Genomic DNA, 24,197 nt, shown 5'->3' on the forward strand with positions numbered 1-24,197 from the left:
ACATATACACGCAAGGCAGTGAATCTTTTATATGCATTGCCAATATCCTCATTCGCTGCATCCGAGTAACAAACCTGAAAATAATCGGGGAGAGGGGGTGAGAATAAATTCTCAGTGCGAATTTGCCACATATGAATTATTGGACTTGCAATCAAACTCTATATTCAAAAATGAAACCCAAACAATAAACAATGCAAACAGATACATATAATCATAAATAACAGAATGCCAATGCACGACAACAGTTAAATCAACCTGCAACACAGTTTACGGAATTTCCAAGATGAATTTCAAACACAACATATATTTTGGCTTAACTCGATTCATAACTCAGTTCATTAGGGCTTGTAGCAACTACAGATGTTCTTTCGAGCTGAACCGTTATCAAACCCACATCTGTAGGGTTACAGGCGCCTACAGATGGCCAACCAAGCTGGACCCTTTATCTGACACCCATCTGTAGCTGTTTGGCTTAACCATTTCCTAAGGTCCGGTTACAAGTCACCAATACAGGTCAACTTGACAAATGCAATCACATGGAATCAAAGTTACCTATACAGGTCAACTTTGCTAAATCTCAAGCAAATATATCAAAGCCACACATACAGGTCAGTCTCGCAAAATCATCACAGGTCAACGCATAAGTCAGCAGCGTCACCTTATCCAGCCACCTAAACAGGTCGGTCTGGCAAATTCTAACAGGTCAAACGCATAAGTCAGCAGCGTCACCCTATCCAGCCACCTAAACAGGTCGGTCTGGCAAATTCGAACAGGTCAACGCATAAGTCAGTAGCGTCACCTTATCCAGCCACCTAAACAGGTCGGTCTGGCAAATTCTAACAGGTCAACGCATAAGTCAGCAGCGTCACCTTATCCAGCCACCTAAACAGGTCGGCCTGGCAAATTCGTAAACACAGGTCAACGGATAGGTCACCGTCACCTTATCCAGCCACCTAAACAGGTCGGCCTGGCAGATTCATTCACATCAAGAACAATTAATAGAACTAATCAAATGATAACCATACCAACATGCCAATTAACCTTAACCGAACAATTCAATCATTCTCATTTATGCAAGAATCAATATGCAGCATGAATTCCAAAATATGCAACAATTAATCATTCAACATGACAAACGAATAAACAGTTTAATTCCTGAAAATAAAGTATCAAACAAGTCCAAGAATCCCGCACCTTATTATGACGAGCGTACCGCTTAATTTAAAGATCAGGCGTCTTGAATTGCCTCGCGAAATCTGGCTCGACTGAGCCTACACCTATATTATACGATTACTTGGTTTAGTTCGGTTACATTCTCAAAACTTAAATTCCAAAAGCCGTCTTTCAATTCGTCAATTCTTTTATACCTTTCGGCTCATTTATAATCATTTTAATTCAAGTCCAATTCCAAAATTATATATATATATGGTCGGCCCTTATATAAACTTTCACCTTATTACACTTTGGTCCTGTTGACGTATCAATTATTTTATTCCAATTCAATTTAATTAAAGGCCCATAATTTAGCAAAGGTTTAAGCCTCTAATTAACAATTCACAATTCATTTCAAGTCCATTATAACTATTTTCACTTTCAAGGCCCATGTATAAAATTCTCATGCATGTCATACACTTTAATCCAATGGCCTACTTATTTAATTTAGTCCAATGCATACATATGGCCAGTCTTATACATAAATTTCACCACATCTACAATTTGGCCCCCTTCACTTACATTATAAAAAACTAAATTTTAAAGTCGTGTTTTATCCGACAATTATGCCTTCTAGAAAAATTCCAGGTACCGTAATAATTCTTTTTATCCGTTTTAAAAATTTGGCAAGCCTATTAGTAAGCCTTGTTCTAATTCATTAATAAATTAGACATAGGCCCAACAAAAATCAGAGCCCAATTAATTCATTTCCAAGGCTTATAAAATACAAGCCCAATTCACTCATGGCCCATTTTATTCAAATCACGTATATGGCTGGCCATCATATTAAAATTTACATTGTTTCACTTAGGCCCTTATAATTTCTACAATTCACGTATGACCTACAATTTCCCATGACAGCCCCAAATAGCATAAGTTTTAAACTTTGGTCCCTGTCAATCCAATATTCTGGTAAACATGTAAAACCAGACAGTACCAATTTCGGGTAATTAGCACAACACCACTAACTCAACAATACATCAAACAAGGCATCAACAAGGCAGTAGCAAGGCACAAGCCACAAGTCAGCACCTTTGCCGGGAAAATCAACAACCCGAGCAAAGGTGAAATTAACAACAATTCCTTTTACAAAATACAACCAATTGAACAAGAGAATCGATAATTTACCCAATTAGGGCAAGCACAAAGAAAGGGTAATAGAACGGTTGTCAGAAAAATCGAACACCAGAACGGCACCAAGCAAACACCGAGGCAGCACCAATCAAGCATCGAGGCAGCACCAATCAATACCAGCACGTCTCAGCACCATAACCCTAATTTCTAGGGTTTCCCGAAAACTCGCAAAAATCAGCGGCAATTGCGAAGAATCTAAGAGATTTGTTTCCCCGGGTCAGAAAGAGAGAGGAGAGAAGGGTTTTCGTGGTGGTGGCGGGGATCAGCGAGAGAGAGGAGGGGTGGTGCGGAGGGGCAGTGGAGGCAAAAACCGAGAGAGAGAGAGAGGGGTTTCTGGCGGGTCTGGTGGGTCGGACCGAGGATAAAAAGGAGAGAGATGGGGCTGGGGCGCGGGCGGCTCGCCGGCGACGGGAGGGGGCGGAGCCCCCGGTTTCTCCCTTCTCTTTGGCGTAGAAGAGAGGGAAAGGGGGACGGGTTGGGGTTGGGTTTCTGTCACGTAGAGGGAGAGGAGAGAAAGAGAGTTTATTTGGGCTGCTTTGAGATTGGTGCTAGATTAGATCTAAGGGTTCACAAATATATGAATTTTTCAATATAGTTCCATTTAATGATTCATGGTTCATTTACTTTGTAAAATCGAGTCGAAGTTCCATAAAATTTTGCAATTAATTACGCATGAATACTTCGTACTTTTATTTCCTTATTCTAAGATTCGAATCATTCGATATCAATTGTATATCTCCATATATATATTTATTTAATTAAACTTTTATATAATTTATCTCGTACGAATGATTTCGTATAATTATATTCTTACTTAAATTAATTAAATTTTTTTTTTAAGTCAACTGATCGATTTATCCATTTAATCATGTTTTAAAATTTTGGAATGTAACACAATATCTCAAACATGAGGGGCTCAAATTCTGGTTATGCACATTATGGACAATGATGATGCGTAACACTAATTGAAAGTTTCTTGAACTATCAAGGTATCTTAAAATTTCTTAAAAAGGTGGAGCCCATATGTTAAGTTTAAAATGGTTGGGCTCAGTGGGAAATGAAATGGAGAGAGAATTTGACAGTTGGAGCCTTGGAGGTGAGATGAAGAAAGATTTCTGACTGTCAGTAGTCATCTTTTCTAAGTAATTCTTTGTATCACATGTTTTTTTTTCAAAGTTAATCATCTATGCTTATGCTTCTCCATGTAGTTTGAAGTTGTTGTGTAATGATTTAGTAAACTTTTTGAAGAAATATTAATTCAAGTTCAATTTTTTCTTTTAGATATTTCTCAAAAAAATAGTTATTCCTCTGTGCGTAACAATCGATTGCTGTGTACATTTGACTCTTATTATTGTCACCATACAAAAGAATGAGAAGAAATGTCACCACAGAAAAATGAAAAAAATTGACACTTATGTATACCAGCATACACAAAAAAATGGTTGCGGCGTAGCCGCAACAACGACGCACCTAGTTTATTTAAAGAAAGAAATGACACAAATTGTATTTTAGCAGATGAATTTTATAAGTTTTGTTATTAAAAGTTACAAAAAGAAAGAAATGAAAAAGACTTAAAAAATGAAATAATTTGAAATCTCTTATAAAAAACAATACAACACAAATCAAAATACATAAAGAGAAGGGTTCAAATGCCTCCATTTTTTAAAACTTTAATAACTCAAAATTTAAAACTTAAAAGTCAAAATAAAACCGTTAGATGTGATCTATGTTATTTTCTCTATGTGCTCATAGAAAACTATCACATTTTAATTTTGCTTTTATGTGAATCAATAAGTTCAAAAATCAACGTCTAGAAATCATCCATATTAATGCAATTTTTACAAGCTCTTGATGATAATCAAAATAAAATTGAAATGCCATAATTTTTTACACGTGCATCAATAAAATAATGTAGAGCATATCCAACGGTTTTATTTTGTCTTTTAAGTTTTAAATTTTGAGTTATTAAAGTTTTAAAAAATGGAGGCATAGTAGAGGCACAAAAAATAGAGGCATTTGAACCCTCCTCATACATAAATTGTATTACTTTTAGGCCATCCAATTATGCATACAATTATGACGAAAAGGAAATATAATGATGATCAATTATGGTACCTTTTTCGGTTTTAAGGATACGATTGAGGTACCTTTAATTAAATTAAAAAAATAGTACCACCCTCTTTTTTGACCTTATTAATTTCAATTTCAGCATAAAATTGCGGGTTTACTGCAATAGAACGAGTCATGTATATTTACCAAGGTTCTAAATAGCGATTATAGCGGCATAGCGGGGAGATAAAAAAAAAAAAAAACTATTGCGAATAGCGTAGCTAAAGCGGAAGCTATCACACATAGCGATTTTTCCTTTTCAAACTTTATATTCTATATTTCTACTAATTATCAACATAATCAATATTAGAGAATTGATGTAACAACTAAATGACAACTAATCTAAGTCTATACTTTTTATCAATTACGCAAATAAGAAGGAAAAAAAAATCTAAAAAATAACATTATTTAATAGTTTATACTTCATGGTATTACATATTATAATAGACAAAGAGCAATTAATTTTATAAGGTAAATGAAGTCAATATACATATTTAAACATTTTATAATTATAATAATAATCAAAATCAGCTTTCAATTGAAACGAACGATAATAATTTTACAAATGAATACTATAAAAAGAGTAATCAAAATGAAGAATTAGTATTTGAATATTTCTCGATATAGAATGATAGAATAAATCACAAATAAAAATAGAAGCATATAGTTTGATTTAGTATACTTATCGTAGAAGATCATGTAGTATTAGAAATAAGAATAAAAGTACAGAAGTCCATATAAATTGCAAAAAAAAAAAACATGTAGCATAGCGGTAGCTATAGCGGGTCTCATATAGCGGTAATAGCAGTCAGCTATTATAGCTATAGCGATCGTAGCTGAGTAAGCGCAATTTTATCTCATAGCTTAGCGTTTATGGTCCGGAAAAGCTATAGCGTAACTATAGCGCTGCTATAGCTAGCTATTTAGAACCCTGATATTTACAAAGAGACGCAAGTTTAACTCTTGAAAATAAACATTTAAGAGATACTGGAGTATACCGAAACCCTTTAATAAAAATAAATTAAATCCAATTCAAGCATTATGACTTGCGAGATGTAACAAATCGACTATTTTATAATATATGGTATCTTAACTTGTTCCCTAAGGTTCTATGATGTGATTCACAAGAGAATTATTATTTTTTTAGTAATGGTTTGAAGTCAAGTTGTTCAACGATTTATTTTTCACTAGAAAATTGTATTTATATTTCAAATTTATGAATTTTTATTAAATCAAAAGCTGGTTCTCATAATATTTCTATCATATATTGATTTGTCTCAAATAAGCTCAGTTATCAGTTATCATAATCTTATCTTTGGACTCGGAGTCTGTCACATCTAAGATGATAACAAAATAATAGAGGAAAAGTGAAATTTAAAACAAGTTTTTATTTCGTACAAATTTGTTTGTGTTCGGTTGATAATAGAGGAATGAAAAGTGAAAGGGTATATGTAAGATGTTGATTGCGAGCACTGAATATAATAATCTGAATTTAAATTATAATGATAGAAGAGTGTCACATCTAACATTATAGAAATATAACCTGTGTATAAATTTTCTTTCTTCGCGTACGTAGCAGATAATATAATTGCGGGCTAAAATTAGATCTAATCAGGAAATATTATATGGGCCTAAATGTACAACCTTTTTTTTTTTTTTTTTTTTTGTCTAGTGCTACTGCACCAATAAATTGGTATGATGTTGATGTTAATTTTATTATTTCTTTATACAGAATATTAATGATATCCGACAATTGCATCATCTGCAGTGCTATATATTCTATTCTCACGATTACACATTTGGGCTTTGATAAGGCTTAGTCCAATATCTGTATATATATATATATATATATATATATATATCAGGGAGGGGGAGGCTATAGTACTTTGCAATGTATATATTGATCGCTCAATAAGAAAAAAGAAGAAAGAAATCAATATGTTCTATTCTTTTTGAAGAGATTTGGCGAGAAGGGAAGTTTCGATTTGGTATAATTGATATTTGGCGGAATGGAGAGAAACCTACGCTTTTCTGCAAAGGTCTCTTTCTCCATCTCTCGCTCAAAAAGAACATAAAAATGTAGGTTTCTCTCTGATGAATTTAGCGGAAGTATAAAACAGAGAGTTATGAATATTTTTATTGATATTGATCTGTTTTTTCTTTTGTTATATTTTCTACAGTATATGCAGGAGGTATTTATAGCCTCCTCTTATATTTTACCGTTGGTATTCCAACGTTACAATTCTAATTATTCTAAATTACAATTCTACCCTTCTAATTATTTTTACAATTTAACCCTTCTAGTTTATTCTATTCTTCAACACTCCCCCTCAAGCTAGGATTATAAATGTCGATTAATCCTAGCTTGCTTGTTATTTCTTCAAATGCTTTCGGAATGAGACCCTTAGTGAAGATATCGGCTAGTTGATCTTGACTTCTCACATAAGGAGTTTCAATCTCTTTTGCTTGTACCTTTTCTCGTATGAAATGACAATCAATTTCGATATGCTTTGTTCTTTCATGAAACACGGCATTTGAAGCAATGTGCCTTGCCGCATTATTATCGCAAAACATCTTCATTGGTTTATCAATTTTGAAGTTCAACTCTCCAAGCAATTGTTTAATCCACGTGAGTTCACTTGCGGTGGATGCCATGGCACGATATTCCGCTTCCGCACTCGATCGTGCCACGACATTTTGCTTCTTGCTTTTCCATGTGACTAAGTTTCCACCTACAAACGTGCAATAGCCGGTTGTTGATTTTCTATCAAAGCTCCCGGCCCAGTCTGCATCGGAATAGCCACACACTTCATTAGATTTATTATTTTTCATCCATATACCCTTTCCAGGTGATTTTTTCAAGTATCTCAAAATTCTATCTATTGCATCCAAATGAGGTTTCCTTGGTGCGTGCATAAATTTGCTAATTTGACTTACGGCAAATGATATATCCGGCCTAGTTACCGTTAGATAAATTAACTTACCTACAAGTCGTTGGAATTGGTTGATATCTTCCAACGACTCCCCTTCTTCGGAATTCAATTTACAATTGCTATCCATTGGTGTTGAGGCCGGTTTGGATCCTAATTTTCCCGTTTCTTTTAGAAGGTCAATGGTATATTTTCTTTGTGAGATAAATAAACCCTTAATAGAATGAGCTATTTCAATTCCTAAAAAATATTTAAGTCTACCAAGATCTTTTATTTCAAATTTTTCTTTTAAGTGTTTTTTAACATTGTCAATTTTTTCACAATTGTTTCCGGTTATAATTATGTCATCAACATAAACAAGGACAATTGTGGTATCATTATTCTCATGTTTTGAAAATAGTGAGGCATCGGATTGGCTTACTTTAAAACCGAGAAAAAATAAATATTGAGAGAGTTTTCCATACCATGCCCTTGGCGATTGTTTAAGTCCATAAATTGACTTATTTAACCTACAAGCAAGGTTAGTATTGTTTTCTTTTATATGACCTGGTGGTAAAGTCATATAAACCTCTTCTTCAAGTGTTCCTTGAAGAAATGCATTTTTAACATCCATTTGACATAAGTTCCACCCATTATTTACCGCTATTGAAAGCAAAATTCTTATGGTATTCATCTTTGCTACCGGAGCAAAGGTCTCTTGGTAATCAATACCATATGTTTGGGTATACCCTTTGGCAACTAGCCGGGCCTTATACCGTTCTATGGATCCATCGCTTTGATATTTTATTTTGTAAACTCATTTGCATCCAACGGGTTTTTTATTTTTTGGTAATGGTACAATAGTCCATGTGTCATTTTTTTCTAAGGCTTGAAGCTCTTCTTCCATAGCCTTATACCACACCGGTTGGTTAATGGCTTCCTCAAAATTTCTTGGTTCTTCTATTTTAGAAATTGAACTAAGAAATGTACGATGGTTTTGTGAAATATTTTTATATGAAATAAAATTTTCAATAGGATATTGAACCTTATAGGTTACGAAATCTCGTAACCTTGTTGATGGTTGTCTATGACGAGTTGACCTCCTTCTAGGTTGTTCTTCAATATTTTCGTCTTCTTCAATATTTTCATTTTCTTCCTCCTCGGCTCCACTTTGAGGAATATTATTATTTTCTGCTTCTCCTTCTCTCTCTTCTTCTTCTACTTCTTCTTCGTCATTTCCTACAATTCTTTGCTCAATAATTTGATTAGTAGACATCGGAATGACAAAGTCATTTGTGATAAGTTGATTATCAATCTCATCTTTATTTTTAAAATAAGGCTCATTTTCAAAAAAAGTTACATCTCTAGAAATATATAATTTTTTATTTATAGGATCATAACATTTGTAACCCTTTTTTTGAGATGAATATCCTAAAAAAATAGCTTTTATAGAAGTATGATCTAGTTTATCTCTTTTATTTTGGTGTACATAACATGTACAACCGAAAATTCTTAGGTGATTAAAAAATATTTTTCTTTGGTAAATAATTTCTAATGGACTTTTATTTTTTAAAACGACACTTGGCAACCTATTTATCAAATAAGTTGCAGTGAGAACGGCATCCGACCAATAGATTTTTGGAACATTGGTTTGAAACATAAGTGCTCTTGTCATTTCGAGTAAATGACGATTTTTTCTTTCGGAAATCCCATTTTGTTGTGGAGTATAAACACAAGTTGTTTGATGTATAATCCCCTTTTGTTTCAAAAAATTTGAAAAATTTTGATTTACAAATTCCGTTCCATTATCGGTTCTAAGAATTTTAATTCTAGTATTGTATTGATTTTCAACTAAATTTGAAAAATCTTGAAAATGAGAAAAAACCTCACTTTTATTTTTTAATAAATATAAGTAGGTTAGTCGTGAAAAATCGTCTATAAATGTAACAAAATATTTGAAATCATTATAAGAGTTTACGGGAGCGGGTCCCCAAACATCGGAATGAACAAGTTCAAATATATGATTACTCTTAGAATTTGAGCTTGCAAAAGGAAGTCTTGTATGCTTAGCTAATTTGCATACTTCACAATTACTACAATCTATATTAGAAAAATCAAAAATATATTTTAAAGTTCTATCGGAAGGATGCCCAATTCTTTTATGCCATAAGTGTCCCATGTCTTGCACTTGGGTATTGAAATTGTATTTTCGGCTATACAAAAAATATAATCCATTCTTGAAAACACCTTCACCAATCATCCTCTTTGACACTATATCTTGAAAAAATACATTTAGAGGTGAAAAAATAATTTCACAATTTAATTCTTTTGAAAGTTTACCTTTTGATAATAAATTGGCGGTGCAATTTTTTACATGCATGACATTTTTAATTTCTTTTGAAAAAACAATAATTGAGCCATAACCACAAATTTTCATTCTTTCACCATTTGCAACATAGACAAATTCTTGACCTTTTCCTATTTTATAATTATGTAATAAATCTTTATTTCCGGTCATATGGTCGGTTGCACCGGAATCTAAAATCCAATCTAAATTATTTTTGGAATATTCTTGATTTAAATTTCCTAAATATGTATATTTTTCTGATTTTACTCCACAGTTTACGGTTTCAAATCTGTTTGAGTTTTCATTCACTCTTTTATTGGGTATTATATAAGTATTTTGACTTGGGCTTCCACTCTTTTGGGCTTTAATTAAATTGTTGTTATTAGAAGAACCTGAATTGGGCTCTGCCCTGTTGAGAAGCGTGCTCAATAAGAAGAGAATTTGGGATATCATAGATCGGGTCATGCTGACGGGTCGGGTCTGCACAGAGGATGTGTATCCAATAGAGGCATCGAACTCATTAGTTTGGACCGTTGTTTCTTTCTGATCGCTCAGTTCGCGACTCATCTTTTTGTTCGATCCGAGAAATTGCGCCGCTCCTGTGGCAGCTACAAATCCCTTCTTCTCCCCCTTAGGGTTACTCGGCCGATCACCTCCATCGTTCTCCTTCCACCATGTTGGTCGGAGATGAGGATGAAGGAACCAGCATCTGTTATAGGTGTGGCCCTCTATTTTGCAATTGGTGCACCAAACAGTGCTGGAAGCTCTCTTCATCTCTGACTTCAGGTTAGGGTTTCGGTTGGATTGCCGATCTTTTCTAGTTTATATTTTTTTTTTTTTGGGTTTATTCTTTGTATTTTGATTTCTGGTTTGTGCTGGTACTGATTTTGGGGTTTTATGGTATTTTCCTGGTACTTGGTTGTGGATTTTGGGGATTTTTCTGGTACGTGTTGGTACAGAAAGTTATGAGATGGCTTTTGCTTTTACAGGTTTTTTGCAGGTTTTTTTTGTTTTGTTTTTTATGTAGCAATTTTGTTGTCTGCCCCTTTTTTGGTATAGATCTGATAACACGGATCTTGGAATTTTGATGGATTATTTTCTTGGTCCCGATAAGAACAACTACCAGTAAGGATTGGTTGTTATTTATTGGGTTATCGGGTTATGGATATCTGATGAGAGCAGATTTTTGTTGGAATTTATGATTACCAGGTTTGCTGGTAGATATCGAAAGGTTAGAGCTTTATCAGGTTATTTGGGTATTTTATCGATTTATCAGAATTGCTCTGATACCATGATGAATTTAGCGGAAGTATAAAACAGAGAGTTATGAATATTTTTATTGATATTGATCTGTTTTTTCTTTTGTTATATTTTCTACAGTATATGCAGGAGGTATTTATAGCCTCCTCTTATATTTTACCGTTGGTATTCCAACGTTACAATTCTAATTATTCTAAATTACAATTCTACCCTTCTAATTATTTTTACAATTTAACCCTTCTAGTTTATTCTATTCTTCAACACTCTCCATCTCGCTAAATTTCTCCATCCTGCCAATATCTATTTTGCCAAATCAAAACTTCTCTTCTCGCCTAATCGCTCTTGATGATGGCAACAATCGATTTGGAGACAGCGAGGTAAGCTTGGCAACAATCGATTCAGGATTTGAGATTTTCTTTCTTCAATGTTATTTGAATTTTTTTTTAAAATACAGAATCTCAAAAGGCAAATTAAAATGTTGGGCCGCCTGATCCAAAATTCCAAATTCGGTTTGGGGATTCTGCCAATGTCAATTGGAGAGAATATTCACAAATTGGGCTGGAGATGTACATGGGACCATTTTGATTTGGAGATAGCTTATACACCTCAACCCATGATCCACTTCGTTTACTTGGAATTATTTTCATTTTCACAAAAACCCTTTTTCATGGGCTATCTCTTGATTACCCCTTGTCAAAATGCAATAATATATATTTGCATCTCTATTTTATCCAAATCCAAAAAAAAAGAAAATATATATATGTAACAAAGTTGGAATGCTAGGTCTGATTCTTCAATTGACTTTGACTTGGGTCTAGTCTTCTCTTAATTAATCTAAATAAAGTTTACAACTTTTCTACCAACTAATCAGTCTAGAATTTGACTTGGGTCTAGTCTTCTAACAACCATATATTCTGAGTTCTGACACATAATTGCTCTATCAAAAGAGCAAATAATATCTCCTCCTGCTTTCAATCCCAAAAGCCACAAACATGGCCTCTCATTCATCTCCACAAAGCTCCTTGCGCCTGTTTCTCCTCTTCTTTGCAACAATCTTTCAGCTTGCTACTTCGGTCTTGGTCAAGTGCTCTGACTCAAACTTCACGAGGAACAGTACCTACCAATCTAATCGCAACCAACTTCTCTCTAACCTTTCTTCGGCTGGATGGCACACCGGCTTCTCCTTCCAAACCCTCGGAAAAGACCCTGACCAAGTTTTCGGCCGTGCACTGTGCCTCGGCTCATATAATTCTTCTGTCTGCCAAACATGCCTCCTAAATGCGGAAGATGCAATAAAAACCAATTGCTCACTTAGCAGAAGAGCTGGTTTATGGTATGATGGCTGCTTCCTCCGCTACTCCGATACCAACTCCATCACCTCTGACGAAGAGTCATGGTCCCCGATACTCTACAACACAGCTAAAATCTCAAATCCCGACACATTTGAAGAAGTGTACAGCAATCTGATGGGTAGCCTTGCAGATAGAGCAGCAAATTCAACAAATTTCTTCAAGGTTGGTGCAGCAAAATTTACTGGAAGTATCACATTGTATGGACTGGTACAATGTATTCGAGATATTTCGCCAGACGATTGCTATACATGCCTACAACAATATATCAGCCAGTTCCAAGCCACTGCATGGGGGCAGCAGGGTGGGGTCATGTTAGGCTTTCAATGTTACATGCGTAATGATATCTATCAATATTTTAATCTTTCTCTCATTGATGCAACGCCCCCTGCCTTGCCTCCTGAGCTCCCTCCCCAGCCAAAAGGTATGCACAATTATTTTTTTCAGTAAAAGTTGAAGATCAAGCTATCCAACTATTTAACATTTTTGTTATTATAAGAAAAGATTTTCTCATCTGAGCTTCAAACTCATAATCTCTCTCATATAGAAACCATGTGTCTTTGGAACTAAACTAAAGACTGATTCTTAGATATGCACAATTATAATTAATGAACTAGTGTAAATTTCTTCTCATTCGCTCGTTAGTCAACAACATTTTCTATACCGCGTTTAGTTATGCCACACCTGTCGTATGTTTGTGGACTCTACCTTTTTTTTTCATGCTCGATCAGTGTTATGTGTAAGTCTAAATTAATTATTGTTTGGTATATATACAACAAACTAATTGATAATTATATAGAGAAAATAAAATCGACTTTTCAACGAAGAAAACAAGTTGTTTAGTCATAACAAACTATTTGGTTGATGTAGCCATGAGAAACATCTGGTGGAATTAATTCCAAGCAATAATATTAGTAGTCAACAATGTCACCATCAATCAATCAATCAATTAAATTATTGTGGAAAATCAACGCGCATTTAAACAAATACTAAATTCAGGGAGTTGACTGGAAGTCTGGGAACCTTACTTTCAGCTAAGGATTAACAGCAAATTAACTAACAACAAATATAAGCTGGAATAATCTTTCAAATTTTATAATAGCTCACAGCAATCTGTTTTTAATTACCATGGACTAGCGGTCATTTTTTTTAATACCCAAAAAAAAAAAAATTACAAATATGACCAAAGTTTTGATTTTTTTTTTTTCAAACCTACTCAGACCGCCTGACCTACAGGCGGTCCAGATCTCTAGTGAACCGCCTGGGAGTGGGGCAGTCCACTAGAGACCTGACCGTCCACTACCCGGGAGGTCCACTATGGATCCATTAAACAGACCGGCGAACACTCCCTCTCTTCCTTCAATTATTGTGAAGCAGAGCTGTTTGTTGCCTCCGCCAGAAAACCAAAAATAGAAGGAATTAATTTCATGTATCCCCCCTGAAAAACCTTGAAATTACGTATTTTCTTGTCTAAAATTCATAATATCATATTTACCCTTCTAAAGTTTAAAAACCCAAAAATTTATTAAATTTATTAATTTTTCTAATAAAACTCATTTAAATTTTATAAATTAAAATTTTTCTTATAGAACTCATTTAAATTTTAAATTTTGTAATTTATTCTGAATTCATGTGTGCAGTCCAAACTTAGGATATTGAATACGTCCGTTCAGAATGAACCGTAAATGTATACATTCACAATTTTATTTGAACACATGATTCAAGTTGATTTAAGTTGAATTATGAACCCTTATACGTTCCTAATTCATCAGTCTGTTGTCCCCCATGTAGGCAAGAAGAAAACTTCAACTGGTACAATTATGGTAATCACTATACCACTGGTCCTTGCTTTTGTTCTAATAGCTGGTCTTTGTGTTTGCTTCTTAAAGACTAGAAAATCAGGGCTCATGACAAAACCATTGCTGAGTAAGAAAGATAAATTTTTATTTTGATTGACTTTTTTCTCAAGTAAGCTCAACACATGCTGATTGAATTTGGTGTCAATGTACAGATGGGAGTAATCCTGAGGAGATCAAAAGTGCCGAGTCACTGTTTATTGATCTCTCTATATTAAGAGTTGCGACAATTAATTTTGCAGAGGAAAACAAACTTGGTGAAGGTGGATTTGGAGCTGTATATAAGGTATGAATATATATACTCAAATTAACTTCATTACTTATTATCTGGACATTTATTGTATCTAATTACATCTTTTATTCTTCCATTAGGGTGTATTGCCTGATGGCCAAGAAATAGCAGTAAAGAGGCTCTCTCAAAGCTCCGGCCAGGGACTAGGCGAATTGAAAAATGAGCTACTTTTGGTTGCAAAGCTTCAACACAAAAATCTTGTCAGACTTCTTGGTGTTTGCTTGGAAGGCCAAGAGAAATTGCTTGTTTATGAATATGTACCTAACAAAAGTCTTGATCAAATACTTTTTGGTAAATTTTTCTCTCTATCAGAAATTTTTATTTTAATTTGTTGACTCCTAATTCTAGAATAACAGCCATAACATTAAGCAATCTAATGTACTTTTTGGTGAATTTCAATTTATTTCTTAGGTTTGACCCAAACCAATTAGTATGGTATTAGCCTTCACAAAAATAGTTAAAACATATACCCCATTGTCCCTTGCCAACCAAATCTTAATATACTATGCTTTTATGTTAATTTTGCTTGTCAGGTTGGCATTATTGGCTTTAATTATTTGAAAATTTCGATCGAGTTTTGGGAATATATACTTAATACTATATAATTAAATTGTAGATTGCTATATACAGTAGTTCAAATATTGGAAAATGTACATTTATAGTCCTAAATAAGGTCCTCATTATCTACTTGTGTAGATCCTGAGAAGCGGCACCTACTAGACTGGGAAAAAAGGTACATGATCGTTTGTGCAATTGCTAGAGGGCTGTTATATCTACACGAAGATTCTCAACTAAGAATTATTCACCGAGATCTAAAGGCAAGCAATATCTTGCTCAATGCAGAGATGAACCCAAAGATATCTGACTTTGGTCTGGCTAGACTCTTTGGAGGAGACCAAACTCAACAGATCACAAGTCGAGTTGTAGGAACATTGTAAGTAATGTACAGTTATATAGTGCAGTAATTGTTGAATTAAATTACCATAATAAAACTGACGACGATATCCATACTTTTTGTAGTGGATATATGGCCCCGGAGTATGTAATGCGAGGACAGTTCTCGATTAAGTCAGATGTTTTCAGTTATGGTGTTTTAGTTTTAGAGATTATAACTGGAAAGAAGAACAGTGGTACTTTTGAGAATGATGAGACCGAAGATCTCTTGAGTTTTGTAAGTAGTAGCACTGATCTTCTTTCTCTATTATTCTATAATCAGCAAAGGAAATGCATGTATATATAATAACAAAACTGAAATTAATTACCATAACATATATATATATAGGTATGGCAGCACTGGACCAATGGTACCATTACAGAAGTAGCAGATCCGTCTTTAGGTCAGCACTATCCGAGGAGTGAATTATTGAGATGTACACAGATAGCACTATTGTGTGTCCAGGAAAACCCAGCAGACAGACCAACTATGTCAAACGTGGTCGTGATGCTTAGTAGCGAAACAATGTCTTTCCAGACTCCATCTAAGCCTGCATTTTGCATTGCCAAGAGCAGTATACGTGGAGGAGGCAACACCGACTCCTCAAGCAAGTCTGTCCCCATGACACAAAATGAGGTTTCAATTACTGATATTGAACCTAGGTAGATTGAAAATTAAGGTTAGAAATGCTCTGCTATGGTGATTTAGTATGTTAATTAATACTTGAGGTTTGTAAAATAAGGTCAGTATTAGCTGGCACATTTTCCATTTCTTTAACTTTTTTCTCTTGGATAAAGTACTTGGATAAATACGCTTCAGATATTTTAGTAGCTTGCAAAAGTTATACATGTTCAATAATATAAATTTTGCTCTTGTTGATCCATAGGCGGAACTAGAAATTCATGATATGGGGTGCTAAAATTAAACTAAATAATATGTTGTTGGTAGGAATTGAATACAAGCTCTCCACAACCACAAGAGAAATTATAACCACTAGGCTACAAGTAGACAAATGATATTTTATGAGGGGGAGCTAAATGATATAAAAAGTTCCAAAAAAATAATAATTAAATTTCAATATATACATAACTAAGTAGACTGAAGCTATGGTACTTTGCAATGTACATATTGATAGCTCAAAAAGAACATAGAAAAGAAAGAGACAAGATCGACCTTTGCACAAGAATGTAGGTTTTTCTCCATCCCACCAAATCTCTCCTTCCCGCCAAATATCCATTCTGCCAAATTGAAACTTCCCCCCTTCTCGCCAAATCTCTCTCAATAATGGCAACAATCGATCGATTCAGAATTTGAGATTTTCTTGCTTCAATCTTATTTTTTTTTTTTTTTTTAAATACACAAAGTCTCAAAAGGCAAATTAGAATCTTTGGCAGCCTGATCCAAAATTCCAAATATGTTTTGGGGATTCTGTAAATGTCAATTGGAGAGAAAATATTCACAAATTGGGCTGGAAATGTGGGCCCATTTTGATTTGGAGATGGCTTATACCCCTCAACCCATGACCCACTTCATTTTATTGGCATTGTTTTCATTTTCACAAAAACCTTTTTTATGGGCTATATCTGTTGATTACCCCTTGTCAAAATGAAATAATATATATTTGCATCTCTATTTTATCGAAATCCAAAATAAAAGAAAAATATATATAACAAGGTTGGTAGAATGGTGGGTCTGACGATTATTCAAATGACTTTGACTTTATTTACAACTTTTCAATTGGGTTCAGTTGACAAGTAAATTTTAGCGTCTAGTCTTCGATCGCTTAATTAATCAAAATTTTTATATCACAACAACTAACTAATTAAGCTAAACGGAACATATCTCAATAATGTCGATATAATAACTATGAAGAACATATTTTTCTAAAGTGTTGAAACATATCTCAATGGAGTCGATATAATTACAACTATGAAGAACAGATTTTTCCGAAGTGTTGAAACATATCTCAATGAAGTCGATATAACAGCTCTATAGCACTAATTCTTCAAACACAGGATACCCCACCAAAATATTCTCGAAAAAATCATAATGGATATTAACATCTAAGTACAATATTGATCCCGCATATATAATCTGTGGACCAATGAAATATGGAAATTCTCAGAAAAAACTGATTAAATGGTTTTTTTTTTAAAGATAAAAATAAGGAGTTAGGCTAATATGACACTAGTGTTATATCAAACTAAATAACACCACATCTTAAACCCTTAGATCTGCTTTAAGATTCGTACTATCCGCTTTTACTGTTCAAGCACTTCATTTTGTACGAATCTTAAAGCAGATCTAAGGGTTTAAGATGTGGTGTTATTTAGTTTGATATAACACTAGTGTCATATTAGCCTAACTCAAAAATAAATATATTAAAAAAATCAGAAATTTAATACACGCACAATTTAAAAAAAAAACTATATATACAATTTCATTTAATCTAAATAATATTTTTTAAAATTAAAATAAATATACTTAAATATGAAATACACATAGAACCATTCAAAGAATTTATTATAGAATGAGCAAATAGAGTTATAGTCAACTTTCAACAGATAAAACTATTCAAAAAAAACGGTACGGTTTAACTTTCAAAGGAGCAAAGTATGTGTCAACTTAACAACCATATATTCTTGAGTTCTGACACATAATTGCTCTATCAAAGAGCAAATAATCCTCCTGCTTTCAATCCAGAAAGCCACAAACATGGCCTCTCATTCATCTCTACAAAGAGCAATTAATTTTATAAGGTAAATGAAGTCAATATACATATTTAAACATTTTATAATTATAATAATAATCAAAATCAACTTTCAATTGAAACGAACGATAATAATTTTACAAATGAATACTATAAAAAGAGTAATCAAAATGAAGAATTAGTATTTAAATATTTCTCGATATAGAATGATAAAATAAATCACAAATAAAAATAGAAGCATATAGTTTGGTTTAGTATACTTATCATAGAAGACCATGTAGCATTAAAAATAAGAATAGAAGTACAGAAGTCCATATAAATTGCAAAAAAAAAAAACCATGTAGCATAGCGGTAGCTATAGCGGGTCTCATATAGCGGTAATAGTGGTCAGCTATTATAGCTATAGCGGTCGTAGCTGAGTTAGTGCAATTTTATCTCATAGCTTAGCATTTATGGTCCGGAAAAGCTATAGCGCTGCTATAGCTAGCAATTTAGAACCCTGGTAATGATATCTATCAATATTTTAATCTCTCTCTCATCGATGCAATGCGCCCTGCCTTGCCACTTGAGCTCCCTCCCCAGCCAAAAGGTATGCACAATTATTATTTTCAATAAATGTTGGAGGTCATCCCATCCAACTATTTAATATTCTTATTATTACAACAACAAAGGATTTTTTTATCTGAGTTTCAAACCCATAATCTCTCATATAGAGATCATGTGTCTTTGCGACTAAACTGAAGGCCATTTATTAGGTATGCACAATTATAATTAATGAATTACTAGTGTAAATTTTCTTCTCATTCGCCCGTTAGTTAACAACATTTTTATACTGCGTTCAGTTATGCCACCTGTCGTATGTTTGTCGACTCTACCACAAGTGGAAAAACTGGAATTAGGATCGGTTGTTTATGTTGGGGTTTTCCGGTGCTGTAACCAAAACCCGTTTAGACTTTGATGTGAATTATGCAATGCAAGTAATAAATCCTAAATTACACTCAATTCGGTTGCAAGTGTACAACCTTGTCGAGTAGTACTTAGGGATCGTCTCCACAGGGACAAGTCGGAATATCAAATCTAACCTAACAATTTAATTTAGTAAAAGAAAGTAAAAAAAAGTTTTTGTTTGTTCAAAGGTTGGTTTGGTTTCGATTAAACTGAATTAAACTAAAGTCTTAAAGCAAAATCTGAGTTTTTAACAAGTATGAGAAATTAGGGTTTCTTAGGGTTCATATCCACTAGTGTTATGACTAATTGGTTTATTAAATTTGTTATTTTAGTTATGAAGGCACAGTTGGGTGTTGTAGGTACAAAGGGATATCTCTATATTAATACCATCTTTAAATTAGAATAAACGTCACCTCTCGGTACTTGGCTACCCTAATCTAAAGTCATTAAGTTCTTACTGTCCCAATAAATCTAGAAAACTATCTTTCACCTCTCGGTACTTGGCACAATTCTCTAAACTATTAGGTAAAGCCCGTATAAGACAAGTGTCACCTCTCGGTACTTAGCCTATCAAATACCCTATTCCTTATGGTCTGGACCTAATATTCAATTTCTCAATTGCAAATACCAAATCCTAGGATTTCATGTGATTTCGATTAAGTCCTCACAATCAATTAAAATAAAGAATAGATCATAATAAAGAACAAGAATATATAAAATAAAACCAACTAAATCATAACAAAAGTTCCAAGTACAACCCTAATCTACCCTAGAAGAGTCCTTAGCCTGTCATGGCTAAGATACAAATCAAATCAAAGAAAAATAGAAGAGTTCCGAAAGAAAGAAAACAAATAAAACCGATTGATCAATGATCTCTTCCTCCTCCTTCTTTCTTCTAGCTTTTCCTTGCTTTTCCTTGTTAAAACCCTAGAAATTATGCCTAAAAAACGTCCTCAATCTGTTCTACAGGTCCCTATTTATAGCCCCCTCTAAAACCTAGAAATAACCAACCAAAAATAGCAAATTCGGACTCTGAACCGACCTAATTGCGGGCCGCAATACATTCATTGCGGGCCGCAATGTACTGTAGCAGTTAACAGACTGCGCAGAAAAATTCTGAAGAGGTCCTTGCAGGCCGCAATAAAAGTCTTGCGGGTCGTAATACATTCCTTTTATATTCTCAGGTTGTAGATCTTCTCGTTAGCTTTCCAAAAAGTGGTCACAAGCCTAAATCGGAGTTACGAGTCAAAAGTTATGGCCGTTTTAAGTTCAGACTCTATTTTTGGCTGACTGCTACAGTGCGTTGCGGGCCGCAATAAATGTTGGCAGAAGCTCATTTCTTCGTGCTAACTCACCCGTTTTGCTTCGTTAAGGTCCAAACACTTGATTACCTGTAAAACAAACATAACTAGGGCAGTAACTTGAACTTTTGGACATTTCTAACCTAATTAAACCTAATTTAAACTAATTTAACCAAAACTTGGCTTAATTTACATACCTAACCCTAGGTTTAAATAGATACAATTTTGGCTTATCAGACTTAAGCTGCGGAAAGAACGTAAAACAAAAATTTTTACTTCTAACTTAAGCCAAGGATTAAACGGGGCATGTCAGGAAACTTTCCAAGGCGGTCCACCTTCAGTATTCCTTTGACATCAAAACCCAATTTAATCATTTTACAGATCTACTCCATGATTGATTTCTAAAACTTTAATCTACTTACCAATTAAATAGATTAATATAGCATATTTTATACCTTGTTTCCAAATCACAGTTGGAATGCAGACCGAGCGAGTAGAGCCTCACCAAGGAAGGAATCGACTCGGAGTATCACACGTGTGATACCTCTATCGGTTATCCACCAGGACTAACCAGAGAGCGGTTTATTTCTTCTGCCAGAAATACCGTAAACCGCCGAATTTTGCAAAAACACTATTCACGGGAAAAAGATGAAAACCCGTAAACACGAATTTTTGGTTGCTCAGTTTCATCAATATGCAAAACTGACATACCGCGAAATTCGGTAAAACACTATTCATCGATCCCGTAAATATACCTCACAACAACTCGCAAGATTATACGTCAACTACGTATAACTTTCTTTTCTCAACCGAAATACTATGAAAGAGAGAAAATACCGATTCGATTCTGCACGAAACGATACAAGTGAATTAGCGGTTTTTCTCTCTACATGCACCCCTCTATTTATAGGCTTTTGAGGAGGTTCGCAAAAGACCGAAATACCCCTCAACATATGCCTATTTACAAGATATGCCATTGAATGGATAAGGATGACATGTCATGTGGATAAGATCGATGACGTGTCATCTGAATAGGATCGATGACATGTCATGCGGATAAGGACGAATCTGAAAAGACCCGAATGCCCTCGGCCCGAATACAAATAATATTCGTATAATTATTCTGAACAATTATATATATATTTCTTGCGGCTGTTGTTTCGGTAATTTATACAATGTGTCCTGCACATTTATAAATTAACCGGTTAACTTTTATACAACGTGTCACACACGTTTATAAATTAACCAATGTTTTTGCTTGTTATTTTTACATAACATTTATAATTTAATTATAACACGTATAATTAATTATAACCATCTTATTATTGATCATAACCAATTTATAATCAATCACAATAAGATTCTCCGATTAACTCCTATATGGTGTGACCCAATAGGATCTGTGTTATGTTGGTAAATAGAGTTAAAACTGTTTTAACTTCTATAATCATGAGCGGCATCTGGCAACACATCATGACCATCCAATTACACAGATGATGCTGTACAGTACAATATCACGATCCAGTAAACAATTTACTTGTGTCAGTTCTTTTGTCACATAGCTATCAGATTAGTTTCAAGGTAGGTGTGTGTCATCCTTCTAAACTTAATCTTTTCTTGATCTTGAGCAGATTATCAAATATTATTACTCTTGTAATCATACTGCGCGCTGATAATCTTACTCTATCAAGGGGCCCAGTGATGCTATAGCTCGTATAGAGATACGAGGGACAATAGTACTTTTGGTAAACCATCACTACCTCAGCTAAGCCATGTATACCGAAGAGCTACCGTTATAACTGCATTTTACCGACAGCGTTTGATAACAATCACACATATACATTTCTTAGTAGGAAAGATTAATACCTCATACTTTAGAACTTAACACTGAATGAAAGCATTAATGACACGAACACAATTCCGTATAATGTTTCATTCGGGGTCTGTCAGATATCATGTTCCTGGAACATATATCTATGTGATTAAAATGACAACTCCTTGTCTATGGTCTGTAAAACTTGACCATCATTTAATCCACATACTAACCTTACAGCGGTAATTAGTGTTCCTGCTAATTACCTTGGTCAGTGACCTTTTAAGAGTATATATCATCTATATTATGGAGTTTCACAATTTCAGTCATGAACTCGAAATGATCCATAAATGCAATAATACTCAAGGCAACAAAATGATATTAATCATCCAATTCATGAACAAAGCTCTATATATAATCAATTATCGTATTATTGACTTCTAGATTATTACACTAACAGTTTACGCACATTAGTATCGAATTTTAACCGATCCTGACCAAGGCGATACTAATACTACACTAATCTAGATCGGTTAAATAACCGATCCTAATAGTTACCATCATGATCGGTTGTTTGGAAAAACAGATCCTGATAGTTACTATCAGGATCATCGGTTGTTTCAAACAACCAATCCTAATAGTTACTATCAGGATCAGTTGTTTCAAACAACCGATCCTGATGTTATATTGGATCTAAAAAAAATATTTTTTTTATTTGGCCAGCTTCCATATATATTTGCTGTCCAGCATAAAATATTTTTTTTATTTACCATTGATTTATTGGAGCTCAAAACTAATTAAGAACACAAAATAAAATTCATGAAACACAAAAAGAAGTACAATAGTTGAAAAATTTTGGTGGCAATAGCAAAATAAAATTCAGCCACATGTATGGCACTCCCTCTTTTATCGTCTCCACCAGTGCAAACTTTAAAATCTGAACAAATATTTATATCATTAATTCCTTGCTTGTGCATCTTCGATACATCTATTATTTAAATTGAAAGACAAGGAAAACATAGCTAGCATACCTCAAAGTATACCTCTTCACCGTCGATGGAATTATCTCAAAAATCCTTGCCCAAATGAAAAAAAAAAATTTGAAACCATGAACTGTAATACTGCAATTTAGTGTAAATTAAAAATACAAAAGATGCTCAAATGTACATAAGAGATTTGAGAAAATAAACAGTATGTATGTTACGTTACGGAATTTTTACAATTTATTTCTGAATATTTTAAAGGCAAGAATTGAAAATCGTTCTAACAAAATAGAAATTTAAAATCTTAGATTATGCTTCTCTAAACAAGTACGTCAAGTGTGAATCGAAACCGCGTCGAAATTTTGAGATTTTGACACTTTATAGTCTCAGTGCGTCCGCACTGGTGGTCAGTACGGGTGACTGACCCGCACTGGTTTCTATTTTCCTTAAATTGCTTTCTGAATTTCTGTGAGTGCGGATGGATTGACCCGCACTGGATATCAGTGCGTCCGCACTCATGAATTTCTTGTGTTGATTTGAAATTCCTGAAAAATCGGTTAAGTACTGAGTGCGGATGAGCTGACCCGCACTGGATGCCAGTGTGTCCGCACTCATGAATTTCTGTGTTGATCTGAAATTTTCGAAAATTGACTAAGTGCTGGGTGCGGATAGGCTGACCCACACTGGGCTCGGACTTTTCCAAATTTTGCTGAAAATTGACTCTAAGTATTGAGTGTTTTCGCACTGATGGTGAGTGCGGGTGGATGACCTGCACCGACACTAGTTTTTGCACTGAAAATATCAACCAAGTACTGAGTGCGTCCGCACTCAGATCCAGTGCGGGTGGGCGACCTACACTGGATGATGCGGAGGGTTTATTTGCATAATTCCTTTGCTCCCTCCTCTCCCACTTCATTTCTTTTCCATTTTTTTCTGTGAATTTCACCCAAGAGAGAAGAAAAAGAGAGAGAGAGAGCTCCCTCTTCCTCTCGAACCACCGATTGTTGCGAGAAATTGAAGTTGGAACCGAGCAAGTGGCT

At 34.2% G+C, this 24,197-nt stretch overlaps 1 protein-coding gene across 4 annotated transcripts in view; it reads left to right on the forward strand.

The window, feature by feature from the left end:
- Positions 1–16,220, forward strand: part of LOC144553992 (cysteine-rich receptor-like protein kinase 6) — a 38,825-nt gene extending 22,605 nt beyond the window's left edge. The window contains exons 1-7 of one of the 4 annotated variants that reach the window (XM_078302164.1): positions 11,824–12,744; positions 14,112–14,246; positions 14,332–14,462; positions 14,549–14,759; positions 15,165–15,402; positions 15,489–15,639; positions 15,751–16,220. In XM_078302164.1, coding sequence (XP_078158290.1) covers positions 11,964–12,744; positions 14,112–14,246; positions 14,332–14,462; positions 14,549–14,759; positions 15,165–15,402; positions 15,489–15,639; positions 15,751–16,068 — 1,965 coding nt within the window. In that variant the 5' untranslated portion in view covers positions 11,824–11,963 and the 3' untranslated portion in view covers positions 16,069–16,220. Of the gene's footprint in view, positions 1–11,197; positions 12,745–14,111; positions 14,247–14,331; positions 14,463–14,548; positions 14,760–15,164; positions 15,403–15,488; positions 15,640–15,750 lie in introns of those variants that run through there. The other 3 variants (XM_078302166.1, XM_078302165.1, XM_078302168.1) reach the window with 3 other exon arrangements.
- Positions 16,221–24,197: the final 7,977 nt, after the last annotated feature.

Source organism: Carex rostrata, chromosome 5 (genome assembly GCF_964058835.1).
Source record: "Carex rostrata chromosome 5, lpCarRost1.2, whole genome shotgun sequence".
In the NCBI taxonomy this organism is placed as follows: domain Eukaryota; kingdom Viridiplantae; phylum Streptophyta; class Magnoliopsida; order Poales; family Cyperaceae; genus Carex; species Carex rostrata.